Below are 14739 nucleotides of genomic sequence, written 5' to 3' on the forward strand. Positions count from 1 at the left end.
TGAGTGGACATGTGTGGGGAAAAAGTAGGAGGAAAATTAGAGGAAACCTGGTTTACCAAGGAGGTGAGTGTGGTTTGAAGGAACTCGTTGCTGGCCTCTATGTTGGTCTGCCTGGCTTCTGTGGTTTCCATTTGTGTTTGTATGGCTGAAAGACGTTCTTGGATAGTGAGGAGAATGTCCTCAAGGTCCTTAGCTTGGCGTGAGGGAGGCATGATGGAGAGCAATGAAAGCACCAATGATAGGTTACAGCTACTGTGCTTGCTAAGAAAGATGTTAACTCTGAATATTCTACTCTAGGTTTAAGAAACTTTTCTCATGTCTTTTATTTACGTTTCTCATCACCTAAATAGGAGATGATGTGGGCTGATACAAGTCATTGGGCCCTAAAGCTCTATAGCCAAAATTAGACATGATAATACTAATAATCTATTAAATAACATAGTCTTTCATCCATGAAGGCTTCTTCTTCTGTCTAATGGGCTTGCTGTCTTGGGGGCCCAATACTCTATCATTCACCATTGATCTGTATCGTTTGGACCTCCGGGGTGCGGATATTGTACTTGGGGCCCAATGGCTCAAACAAATTGGCCCAATACTAATGAATTATGCAACACTCAGCTTGTCCTTTTTCCATAACAACCAGTGCATTGAACTCAAAGGTGAATCACATACCCCTATTGTGGGCCTACATTACTTTCAAAAGGCAACCCGTTTTGACACTACAGCCCAATTCTTCTCCCTATCCATCGTTGGACCTATACCCGACTTCAACACTAACCCTAACACTCCAGTACCACCCAAACACCCCACACCTGAAATCAACACCCTCCCTTCTCCGTTCCAAACACTCCTTTCCAAACACGACTACCTCTTCACCGAACCCTCCACTCTACCCCGCCCAGACCTACAGACCACACCATACCCCTGCTAGCCAACTCTTCCCCAGTAAGCGTCCGTCCTTACAGATATCCCCACTCACAAAAACGTGAAATTGAATCACAAGTTTCTAAGCTCCTCGCTACAGGATGGATTCAGCCCAGTAATAGCCCTTTTTCTTCTCCTGTGCTATTGTTGAAAAAGAGAGATGGATCATGGCGTATGTGCGTCGACTATCGCGCTCTCAACACTCTCACCATTCGCGACAGATTTCCATTGCCCACAATTGATGAGCTTTTGGACGAACTTGGTCACGCTCGTGTATTTTTCAAACTGGACCTCACCTCAGGTTTTCACCAAATTAGAGTGGCACCACCAGATATTCCAAAGACGGCATTTAGGACTCATGACGGTCATTACGAGTATAGAGTAATGCCGTTTGGCCTATGTAACGCCCCCTCCACATTTCAAGCAACCATGAACGACATTTTCCGTTCCCTCATTCGCAAGACAGTGATTGTCTTCTTTGATGATATATTGGTCTTCAGTGATACTGTGGAAGCTCATCTGGAACATCTTTCGCAGGTATTTTGCATTCTTGAGACTCATCATTTCCACTTAAAACCTACCAAGTGTTCATTCTGCCAATCCACCATAGCTTATCTAGGCCACATTGTTACTGTTGGAACTGTTGCTCCGGATCCTAGTAAGATTCAAGGGGTTTTGGACTGGCCAAATCCTAAATCTGTGAAGAGTTTGCGAGGGTTTTTGGGCCTCTCTGGTTTTTATCGTCGCTTTGTGCGCAGTTATGCTACCCTGGCACACCCTCTTACTTCTCTATTAAAGAAAAACGCATTCGATTGGTCATCTATTACTCAACAGGCGTTTGATCAATTGAAAATTGCTCTTGCTACAGCACCGATTTTGTCTCTCCCAGATTTCTCAGTACCGTTTGTAGTTTAAACAGATGCATCAGGACTAGCAATGGGAGCCGTATTGTTACAAGGGGATCATCCAATTGCGTATTTCAACAAACTTTTTTGTCCTCGTCTCTCTAAGGCTTCAACATATATTAGAGAGCTTCATGCCATTACTAGTGCTGTCAAAAGATGGCGCCAATACCTCTTGGGTCACTACTTTGTCATCCAAACAGATCATAGAAGTTTGAAGGAGCTGTTGACACAAGTCATTCAAACGCCTGAGCAGCAATTTTATCTGTCAAAGCTCTTTGGCTATCACTATGACATTCAATATAAGCCAGGTAAGTCAAATGTGGTTGCTGACGCCCTTTCTCGTTGCTGGGAATCTCCCACTGCTGAACTCTCTATGCTAACCACACCACAGTTCTTGTTTATTGAAGAATTGCGCAATGAAATGCGTCAGGATCCCACCTACCAAGAATTTTGTAAAAAGGTCAATTCGGATCCTTCTAGCTACCCAGATTACGTTATTTCTAATGGTTTGCTGTTGAAAAAAGGGAGAATATGGCTACCTCATAACTCTCGTTTCAAAGTACTTTTGATGAAAGAATTTCATGAAACCCCCATCGGTGGTCATGCTGGAGTTGTTAAAACGCTTAAAAGGCTATCTGCTAATTTCTTTTGGGAGTCTATGTGTCAAGACATCAAGATTTTTGTAGAGTGTTGTCTTGTTTGTCAGCAAACTAAGTACTCTACTAGGAAGCCAGGTGGATTGCTTCAACCCTTGCCGATACCTTCTAACGTTTGGGAAGACATTTCATTGGATTTCATTACAGGTTTGCCATGTTCGGATGGTTATTCTGTCTTGTTTGTAATGGTAGATCGCTTCTCGAAATATGTTCATTTGGGTGCCTTGCCTGCTAATTTTACTGCTTACAAGGTGGCAGAGTTATTTGTCAACATTGTTTGCAAACATCATGGCTTACCTAAGAGCATTATATCAGACCGTGATCCTATTTTTGTTAGCAAATTTTGGTCTGACCTGTTTAAATTCAGTGGAACTATGCTTCGCATGAGCACAGCTTACCATCCCCAGACGGATGGACAAACCGAAGTGACTAACAGGACAATTGAGCAGTATTTAAGAGCATTTGTCCATTACCGCCCTTCTATGTGGCATCGTTTCTTACCATGGGCAGAGTACCATTACAACACCTCTTTTCACTCTTCAGCCGGAATGACCCCTTTCCAAGTTGTTTATGGAAAAGAGCCACCCAACATCCCTGCTTATATAGCTGGTTCGTCAAACGTGGCTGCAAGTGATGAATTGCTCTGTAATCAAGAAGACATTCTAGCACTCCTACGCCAGAATTTGGAGAAAGCACAGAAACGTATGAAGGCTATAGCGGACAACAAAAGAAGAGAGGTGAATTTCGAAGTAGATTCTCTAGTTCATGTCAAGTTTCAACCTTACAAGCAGAATTCGCTTGCTGGAGAAAAGTACAACAAGTTGAACAAACGTTTTTACGGTCCATTCCGTATTATTGAACGCCTTGGCCCGGTTGCTTACAAGTTAGAACTCCCTTCATCTTCAAAAATACACAATGTGTTTCATTGTTCTCTTTTGAAACCTTACAATGGCTCAATACCACCACCTGAGTTTCCCCTACCTGCTGCATCCGTGGAGAATCACCCACTTATTTCACCTTTGGCTGTTCTTGCTTCCAGAATTGTCACTGTTAATGGTCAAGAGAAGCATCAGGTTTTGGTTCAATGGCAAGGATTGCCTCCTGAAGACACGACTTGGGAAAATTGGAGCGAATTACAAGCTGCTTACAACCTTGAGGACAAGGTTGGTGTTGATGGGAGGAATGATGATACGAACGGCCATGTCCCTAATATTACTCAGCCCAACACTCCTGCTCAACCCAATAATGTTGGATCATCACGGCCCAATCGCATTAGGAAGCCTCCATCTAAACTGAAAGATCACATTGTTTACAAATAAAGTCTCCATTATAGCAATAAGTCTCCATTATAGCAATCATTCCTATTCATATGCCTTCGGTTATGCTTTGACAGAAGTTACCATATGTATTTCCTTTATATAGCCTTGTGCTAGTTCATGTGAAGGAATCAATAAGTTTTAATCTCAAGTCCGTTTCCTTTCTTAGATATTTCATCAGGAGGTTTCTCAGTCCTCGATACTGAGAGTTATCAATAATCATACAAATTTAAGAAATAAATATTTGTAATAAAAATAATATGACATTGTAATATAATTCACCAATATTGCCGAGACTAACGATATCAACAATAACCTTATTTTAATGCTTTAAATTAATGCAATCTATACCGTTAATTAAAATTTATTAAAACCTATCAATAGTAATGAATATTCAGTAAATAAGAAGTAAATTTCCCAAAATTTTAATAAATTTAGTTCATCATAAAAAGTGCATGTTTAAAAGTTTGCTAAAGATTACATTTCTTATATTACCAATCAAGTAAAAAAAAAAAATCAATAGATTATAAGTACTTTTTAATAGAAACGACTCATGGTATGAAAAGATAAACATTAACAAATCACTCTTTACTATATTTTTACACAATTTTTATTATCTATTAAAACTTATTTAAAAAACATAAATTATTTTAAGTTTACTTCTTTTGTAATGAACTACGTTAATGATTATGTATTTTTTTTAAAAGTAATTAACAGTAAATAAAAGGTTAGTAATACTCTTAACGAAAAAATATCAAATTCAGGCACAATCTTAATTTTATTTTAACATTTTTTAATTCCCTTCTCTTTCCCCATATTTTTTCCTTTAATATCCTTTACTTTTTCAACGAAGTGTATATATTTTTAATCAAATTATTTCTAGGTTAAAAAATATTTAGATTATTTAAAAATTGCATATTTTTTATAGATATTATATATATATATATATATGTGTGTGTGTGTGTGTATTTTTAAGTTAAACTCTTGATGATATTCTTAATATAAATTATTATCTATCAAACAGAGTGTTATAACGATTCCCCCCTTAATTTACCATCTTTTACTTTACTAATTAATTATGTGGCTTCATGATTAAAAAGAAAAACTCCTTTTAAGAAGTTCAATTTATAATAGTGATATATTTTGCAGCTTTCACTCCACTCTTTATAAACTTTTATTACAAATTATTCCATTCTATTCGAGTCAAAACAAATAAACAATCAAGGTATTCTCTTGTGACAAATACAGTAGGCGTGAATGTGATGTCCCAAGTTTCAGTCATATCATTCAAGTAAAAAGGGAATCCATGTGGACTTGTCCATTAACATCAACCAACACACTTGTCTTTGCTTCCAAAAGCATGAAACAAATTTTTAAAATATCAACTTTCATTTTAATTCAATTTTACATATTATAAAGAAAATTTTGCATTAACAGTATAATTATATATTTAAGGAGGGTTTAATAATAATATTCTAATAAATATATAATTTATTTTAATTATTTTTAAGAAATGATTTTAAATTTAACTCAATCTTATCAAATTCAATGTTGATACGAGTCTTCGTCATTTAAAAATCATAATACAAGAAATATTAATACTTGCATATCAACATTCTCAATTATAAGCTCATAACACCTCTTGGCCTCTTCTAAGAATGACATGAAACTAACGAGAACATTTTTTTTTTGCAATTCTCTGCTCCATATTAGAAATGTAACAAACTTTTGCTAATTCTGCTATTGATATCATAGTTAAGTCTATTCCCAATTCAGTTCTCATCAATGAGAGCTTGATCATTTTTTCAATATGGTATGAGAGAGAACAAGCAAGATAAAAACTGTAAAATAAGGTGATTATTATTCATATAAAATATGATTTTTCTGTGCTTCACAACTTATTAATCAATAGTGACTAAAGACATGCAAGTTTAAGATAGGTACAAAAAAAGAAGAACCATATTAAAAAATTGTCTAGTACTGTGATTGAGCTTGACAATGAACTTCAGATTCTGAAACGCGCTTCTTGTATTGTGCAATGTAAGCTGTGGCTCTCATGTCAATGACAGGATCAGCCACCCCCCATCGACCTTTGTCCTCATCACTAGGCCACACTTTGGTCCCAGAAACCTTTGGCCCTTCCTCAGAGTAAGTGCTGTAACTGCTTCCCCCTCTTTGCTTGTTGCTGGATTTGAAAATGTTGAAGACAGAAAGAAAAGAAGACTTCCTTTGCCTGTTTCTGCCAGCCATGGTTTTGATTTTTAGCACTGATGAGGCTCTTTTTGGTGACTAGAAGTGGGAAGGAACTTGTGGGAGTTGTGGTGTTGGGTTACTTGGTGGAGGCTAGGTGCTCAATTTATAGCACAAGTTGGCAACTTTTTTTAAACTGGGATTAAGGGTGGAGAATCCGATTCAAACCACTGTTGTGATCAATATTCATGGTCCAATTAAAGCTGACATGGAACATTTAACACAGTTCCATCTTTTGGCAAAGACACATTTTCTGTGGTCCGCTGGTTTCACTCAGTCATAGTTGGTCTTGGCTATGTCCCCTTCCCCGTTTGGTCTTGAAAACTTCACAATTGCTGGAGTTCCACCCTCTACTTACCCTTTCCTCTCTTTGGAAGAAACAATTTGCTGGATCCTACTGAGTGCGTGACTCTGTAGCAGTACATGTTATGTAATTTAATTTGCCAAATATGACAGCTATTACAAAGCTCACTTTTTAACTAAATTTAGCAACCAAAAAGATTGTCAACATACTTAACAAACCTATAAAATCTGTAGTATCTACACTGATTTGTCCTATATAAGATTTCACTGGTGTACAACCTTAACAGTGAACGCGTTTACTTGAGTAATCTACCTGCTTATGTGACAACATGACACTAGCAACAGTAATAGTTGTAGTGTGCAGAATAAATAATATATAATCGTTATTAAGGAAGTGAAAAATAGTTGGACAAGTGTTTGAATTTCTACTAAGTAACTCTTTTGTTTTTTGCTTTTTGTCTTCACGACTTCTAGGTAAACTCGTCTCGATTAGTTTTTCCTTTTTCCTGAATTAGTGGTGAAACTTGCAAAAACATTTCGACAACCAAGTTAGTTCAAGTATAATATGTAAGTAAATCGAGAGAAAAAAATTATCTACCTTTTGGATGAGTCTTAACTGTCATGGATAAGCTAGTTGAGTCTAAAAGAGGATCTAATTTTGCCTTAATCATAATTTACAACTAAATTGACTTATTTACGGTTAGTTGTGAATTTGTAAACTGTAAATAGATTAAAAGAGTCTTTCGACTTTCTTGATCATTCGGTCATGTCGGTGTTGTCGACTATTCGGTAGTACAATAGCCTGTTTAGTTGGTTCATGCACAATACAGGAGTGTAAGGTTCAGGCGTTTCTGGAATTTTTTATAACAAAAGGAGAGTCTTAATTAAGTGCTTTTAAATAAAGTTGATTCTGTATTGGGGTTAAGTATTTTCTGTTGAACCGTAGAAAGTACTTGTGGCTCCCTATAACCCAAAACCTGGATTACAAGTTTTAGCATTCAGAGTACTGATCCCAAAAATATCAGAGATTAACAGTAAGCAAGGTACTGCTGTTGTGGCCAAATGAACTTTTCGCTTTTCTTCATCATTTGCATGTGGAATCTCTCAAATATCTCCATTCATTAAGATATTTGCAAGGGCCATGGTTTGGAATGCGCATTTCTACTTAAACCACACCCTTTAAGATTAATATATTCCTTCTCTGCATTACAACTGCTATTTTAAGTCTTTTTTTATGATCTTTTCTAGCTGTAATCATATTTAATTATAAACTTTTCAACGTTATGCTCAACAAAAGAACAATTCCAGTTCTGTGTCCAATATTTCATAATCTTCGCACAATTACTGGGTTACATTTTTTTTATTGATATTAATGCATAAAGTACAATTTTTTTTATATTAATTATATTAGTGCGTCCTTATCTTGAGTTAAAAATTGTCCAGAAACTGCATATATTCAGCCTTGTATTCCAACCTTTTCCCTTAGCTTTCTTAATTTAATTTAAAAAACGAGTTGTTTTTTAACTGAGCTGCAAAACACTTGTTTGTTTAATATTTTTTGTAGTATGTTTGATGTAATAAATATATATTATAGTTTTACAAAATGATACATGTTCACAGCATCATAATAATAGATTGTTGTCATGTGAATTCTGGCATATGTTTAATCCAAACAATATTATGAGTATTTGTGAAGAGTGTTCAAATGAATGTGGAAAAAAATGTTTGCCTGAACTGAAATTGATGAGTTAAGCCTTTTATCGCACAAGTGATGATTATAATAAGTTTTTTTCCCTATGATTTGATGTTTTGTGCTTGCATGCACCATTTTTAGCATATTGTCAAGTACATTTGTTATTTATTTTGGGTCATCAATTATTCCACTTCTACTCATTATTTAGTTTGAGAGAGAAAAATAGTATAATTTGATTTTTTTAATGCAACAAGATATTTCTCTTTTCTTTATTTATTTTCTCAAATTGTAGAGAAAACCAAAAACATACATAAAAAATTTATTCTTTCTTTTTATGCTATTCGACAACCCAAACAGGAAACACAAACGAATTTTTCATTTTTCTCTCTTCCTCTTCTTTCTCTCCTATCAGTTCTTCTAAACATACTATAAATCATACCCACTAAAAGAAAAGGAAAAAAGAAAGATAAATTTAAATAGACAAATAAAAATTATTTTTTTAATACCTGTGATCTATAAAAAAACGATAATATTTATTATATTATATATATATATATTTAAAATTGTCTTATACAGCACATGTACAACTTTCTATTATTAAAAACTTATTTTGAAAATTAAACATTTATTTTTAAAAAGTTAAACGAATATACTGAATTAAAGTAATTGTTTCAAGTTTTATTTATGAAAAAACTGAAACCATAAATTATATTATTTTTAATAGGGATGGCAAAGCGGGTCAGCCCGCCCCGCACTTGGCCCGCAAAAATGCGGGACGGGTTGGCCCGCCCCGCAAAGTTATTGCGGGCTAGAATTCCCGACCCGCCCCGCATAAGAGCTGACCTGTAAGTTTGCGGGCCAGCCCGCATTTTTTTTTAAAAATTAAATATTTATTTTTTTACATTTTGTTATTAAAAAATTGTCAAATTAAACCTATATATTTGTTATTATCAAACCTAATTTTTTTTCCTTCCTTTTCAAACATAGTCAAACATCAAAACATTAAGATAAATATCAAATATCACTATTCTTCCACTTCCAAAACATTAAAAATACCTAATTCCAAAACATTAAACATAAACATTAATTCAAAAACATTAAACATAAACATTATTAACATTCTTCCATTTCAATAACATTGGATGCCACCTTAGTAGAACCTTCATCTCATAATTATAATCTTCTCCGTCATCTGCATATATTAAAACAATGACAATTAATTAATTAATTTTTCATAAAAATAATACAATAGAAATAAGATAACTTTTGGCTCAATTGAAGGCTTGGTCATGGGTAACTTCTAAAATACCCTCGGTTTACTTCTCCTTCCCTAGCTGGTGTCTTGCTCTTTATCGTGTTTGAAATCGATTTAATTTTTATCGTGTTTGAAATTGATTTAATTGGCATGACCTAGTTTAGGTTGCCCTGCTGCTACTAAGTGCCAATATTTTTTCTTGCGAGTTTGCGGGCCAGCCCGCCCCGCCCCGCTACTGGCCCGCGCGGGTTGCGGACTAATGCGGGTTAGCGGGTTGAAAAGGTCATCCCGCCCCACGTTTTTTACCTGCGGGCTGCGGACCGGCCCGCATGGCCCGCCCCGCTTTGCCATCCCTAATTTTTAAAAAATAAATAAGTAATACAGTAATAATAGTAACCAAAGGTAGGCTTGTTTCCGTAGTTATTCTTACTCTTAGCTTCCGCTTCTTTTCTTGGCCCAAGCCCCAAACACACAAAACGGATCTCAAGACTCACTTTTGCCAATTTTTCCTTGCACCATATCAATTTCAAGATGCACCCAACTTGTTATTAAAAATATAAAATTATCTTTTAAAATAACGAAAATAACCTTAAATAAAAAGGGTGTAAATAAAAATTAATTCCAAAACCTTTTATCCAGAAATATTCTACATTTGTATTTTCAGAACATATTTTTGAATTCTAAAAATTTTTATTTAGAATTTTTATTTTATTTTTTAATTATATTTTTTATTTTTTATTTTTAAATTCAGAATAAAGATAAGTTTGGAAATTTAAAAAAGGTGTAGGTTAAAATTGATATGGTGGAGGAAGAAATTGCCCTCACTTTTTAGGTTTAACCCAAATTGAATGAAACCAACCCAATGTTCAACCCAATAATATCCACCACTCGTCATCTTTCTCTCTCTCTTCTTTTTCCATTTTTCTATTTTCACACCTTTTAATATTAAAATATTGTAATTTTTGCTTTTAATTTGATCCTGTTATTTTCTCATCTCATCAAATCTGAATATCTCAAGCCGAAGACCTTGCGTTGAAATCTAACCAGGACGACATCCAAGAAACGTTTTCCCAGAATTTACTCTCTTCATCCTATTATCAAGGTTTTGTACTTTCTCAAACACTAATATTTCCTAATCGTGGTTTTGTTAGTAGATTGTTTCAGCCACGGTTTTCTGGATCTGATTCCAATTTTCATTTCCGACAATTTTCCTTGTTTTCTTTTGGTTAAATTTCAACAAGCTAGTAATTTTTTTTTCCCAAGAGGGTGGTTATTCTTGTACAATTTGCCCGGTACTTTTCAATCTATGTTGGGTTCATCTTGTGTTTTCTCCTTTCAGCTCATTTTTTCCACCTTGATGTAGTAAACAGTGCACCCACTCTCCCGGTGGCTATGTCTTTACATCTTATGTGTGATTGTTGTTTCTTGTATAGATCCAAAATGGACTATCGATGGACCAATGGTAGGCAAGAAACAGGTGGCCGTGACAGGAGGCCATCTAAAAGGGAACAGGTAATTGATGTCTCCCATCTCCTCAATTGAGTCGTGTGCGTGCTTACAGGGTTTTTGAGATTTCAATTTAAAAAAAATAAAATTGAACTTACCTCTGTAATTGTAGTGAAAATGATTATGAAGACCTGAATTTAGAAGATAATGATTCCTGGTTCCTATCTGGAAAACTTTTGTTGCCATTTACTTGTGTGTTCTGTTTAAGACACCTATATTTTTTTTTTATGATTATGAATGTATTCATTTTGAATTTTTTTTTATCATTTTTGAGAATTTATATATATTTAGCATACTAAACTATATAGAAATTTCTAAATTGCAGCTATCTTGCTAGCTGCTTTCCCGCTATAGCAATTTTTGGGGCTGGGTGCTCTCTGGGATTTAAAACATTGTGTACTATATTTATACTCGATGAATATGATAATGTGTCTTTGAGACATGTTAGATATGCAACTATTACTGTGATTTCCATTGTATTGAGATGAATTGATTTTTCAGGCATATCAGGACTCTGTTGTTGAGAATCTGTCACAGGATTTTCGCTTGCCAATCAACCACAGGCCAACAGAAAATGTTGATCTGGACAACGTTGAGCAAGCGTCTCTGGACACACAGTTAACATCATCTAATATTGGCTTTAAGCTTCTCCAAAAGATGGGATGGAAAGGAAAGGGTCTTGGGAAGGATGAACAAGGTTTATACTATATTATTACTTTCTTTGATTTTAATAATTTGTTTCTCTATTTATGAATATTTACATAATGCATTTACCCATTATTTTAGCTTCTGCTGTGCTGCACAATTTTTCCCTACTCCTTAGTTCCTCTTGGACGTCTCCCCTTACCCCTCTGTGCAGCCCTTTCTGTACCTCCTTCGTTGTCTTGTTAGAACCTGCCCTTTATGTCCATTTTCTTCACTTTCTTCTCTATTCCCCTGGAGTGGTTGGAAAGAGAGCAAAACTCTCTGACATGACTTCAAATCTTGTTATTTTGGTCTTTAGGGCTGCTTCATTCAGTCATTCCATAGATCAACACCTAGTAGTAGTAATTTGTTCTAGGCATGGCAAAGATTGCTTCAATTTTTGTTATTTTATTCCAGCATGTAAATTGATTTTATATTTGTATACAATATGCTAATGAGACCTTTAGCACCCTCGTTAATGCTCTACAAAGTGTTATTTGGACAAGCTTTTTATTTTTCCTTCTGAGTGAAAAGTTGTATTTTTCTCTGGTCCGGGGCTAAATTGCTTCATTTATTGAATCAACTGAGTGTTTGCACTTGCCTCTGATTGAAACAGATTTTGACAAGAAGTTCATTTTTTACTTCCTTTTTTCAGTATTAATTTTATATGTTCCTGATTGAGAGGATGCTTAAGCTGAAAGTGATTTGATTTTAGTGTTGCCCTTTTATTTTAAATGCTTTATCTTATTTTTCAAATTGACCTGGGCTTGTGTGCAGGAATCACTGAGCCAATAAAATCTGGGATTAGAGATCCAAGACTGGGAGTTGGTAAGCAAGAAGAAGATGATTTCTTTACTGCAGAAGAAAATATCCAGAGAAAAAAACTTGATGTTGAGTTGGAGGAGACAGAAGAACATGTGAAGAAGCGGGAGGTATGATTTATCACTCCTTAGTAGTTGCTCTTAGTGCAAAACCCACATAGTAGTATCGAGTTGATGTTTATATTTTCTCAAACCTGCACCCCTCATAGCAGAAGGCTGCATATAGCATATATGCATGTCTTTTGACCGGATTGGTATGTCATAAGGAACCATCAAGTTTGGAAGGTCTTGAGAATTTCCTGCAGTTTTTATTACCTGGTGGCTTCTTCTGCCTGCTTCGTGCACATTATGAAAATTCAGGTGTTAGCTGAACGTGAGCAAAAAATTCAAACTGAAGTGAAAGAAATCCGAAAGGTGTTTTACTGTGATCTCTGCAACAAGCAATACAAATTAGCTATGGAATTTGAAGCACACTTGAGCTCTTATGATCACAATCACAGAAAGGTTAACATTTTAACTAACAGTTACTTGGTTCTGCTTTTTGTCAACATGATTTCCAAATTGGCTCTTTTTTTCTTTCCCAATGCTAAATCCTTGATGTTAACTACAGCGATTCAAACAAATGAAGGAAATGCATGGTGGTAGTAGTCGAGATGATAGGCAAAAGCGAGAAGAACAGCGTCAAGAGAGAGAAATGGCAAAGTTTGCTCAGATGTATCCATTTGCTCCTATGGCCATTTATTTTTACTCTCTTCTTCCCTTATTGTTTTGGTTATGGGTGGGTGGCCAGGGGGTCAATATTCTAATTTTTACCGACATTCTCTACTGTCATTTGGTTTCCTTAATGTCAATCAGTGCTGATGCTCAAAAGCAGCAACGGCTTCAACTGCAACAAGAGTCTGGATCAGGAACAGCGTCCTCTGAATCTAGAACTGCTACTGCACTTACAGATCAGGAGCAGCGAAATACTTTGAAGTTTGGGTTTTCGTCTAAAGGCAGTGCATCTAAGGTATGTCCACCAAAGAAAACAAAAATTGTCCTTCTAGTACTTGGGAATTTGGAGTGCTTGCAATTTTTATACATCTCACTGTCGAATTCTTGATACTGTTCTGTTCCAATTCAAGTCTTGTACACTTCAACCCTGGCAATCCATTTAGTGTTCCTTTTGCATTCTTGCAAAGTACATATTCCGTATGCTAATAATATCATTTTCCTTTCCACAATGTCTGACAGATAACAGTTGGTGCCAAGAAACAAAATGTTGCAAAAAAGCCAAGTGTTCCGATCTCCTCTATATTTAGTAATGATAGCGATGAAGAATAAAGGAACATTACTCATGCAGTGACGTATCAGTATGTTGTGACATTTATCGTGGTTTGGTTTGCATTAGATGTTTTATTCAATATTTGCCACCATCCTCAGTTTAAGATGAAGAAAACATTTGGAATTTCACGATAGTTTGGTAGACCAAAAATGTTACCTACTTATCTGTGTGACAATGTTATGTTCGCAAGGATTTTATATTTTTTACGTGGGTACAATGGTTATGTTAGTTTCCATAGTTCCACTGATACTTGAATCATGATGTTAGGCCACGGCCAACAACTTGGATATGTGGTTTCGAATATGTTGCAAATGAAAATTAAGTAGGTTGTTGTTACTAATGATGACAAAACTATCGTTCGTTAGCTCCACCGATGCCCCATTACTGAAGTCTGTGAATTTGTGACTACAAAGCTTGGTTAGATGCAGTGATGTATTCTCAGAACCCCTTGAGGAAATGACGATGACATTGAAAAATGTTTAGGCTGTTGGAGCTTATATTTGTTTGTTCGATGCCTTTGCTAGAATCGAATTTTTCTTGAGAGTTTTATTGTTCCACTTGTTTATTATGAAAATATATTTTTGTGAGTAAAAAATGGTAAAAAATGAAGCTACAATAGGTGATATTGAGTACCCAATTTTTGATACAATCATCTTAGAACTCTATTACTTTTCTTATTGAATAATTTAGTATTTTAGTATTAAAAGATAGTTGTAATATGGTTGTTTTAAATTTGATTCGCCCTTGCTATGCCAAGGAGCTTAAGTATATTAGTAGCAGAGACATTATTTCGAACCCTTTTTTTTCTATTTCTAGTTTATAATAAGAATTAGAAGTTATTGGTTGTCAAATTTTTATTTGCAAGATGGATTATGGTTTTATTTTAGATAAGCAGATTTGCAATTTCAAAAATATTGAAATACTTGAAATATGAATTAGTAAATCAATTCATATCCATTAGATTTTAAATTCTTAGTTTTGACAGTGTAATTTAATCCTTACGATTTAGTGGAAAAAATCTATTTAATAAATTATAATAATTTATTGTATATATCTAAACCTAACCGTTGCAATAAAAGTAACTAAAACCCTAAAAAATAAT

At 35.0% G+C, this 14739-nt stretch overlaps 1 protein-coding gene across 1 annotated transcript; it reads left to right on the plus strand.

The window, feature by feature from the left end:
- Positions 1 to 10119: 10119 nt before the first annotated feature.
- Positions 10120 to 13977, plus strand: LOC137814878 (uncharacterized). Its single transcript, XM_068617803.1, has 8 exons — positions 10120 to 10404; positions 10736 to 10814; positions 11310 to 11505; positions 12270 to 12424; positions 12674 to 12817; positions 12924 to 13027; positions 13169 to 13322; positions 13547 to 13977. The coding sequence occupies exons 2-8, from the start codon at positions 10743 to 10745 to the stop codon at positions 13634 to 13636; spliced, it is 915 nt and encodes a 304-aa protein (XP_068473904.1). The 5' UTR covers positions 10120 to 10404; positions 10736 to 10742; the 3' UTR covers positions 13637 to 13977.
- Positions 13978 to 14739: the final 762 nt, after the last annotated feature.

Source organism: Phaseolus vulgaris, chromosome 1 (genome assembly GCF_000499845.2).
Source record: "Phaseolus vulgaris cultivar G19833 chromosome 1, P. vulgaris v2.0, whole genome shotgun sequence".
NCBI lineage: Eukaryota > Viridiplantae > Streptophyta > Magnoliopsida > Fabales > Fabaceae > Phaseolus > Phaseolus vulgaris.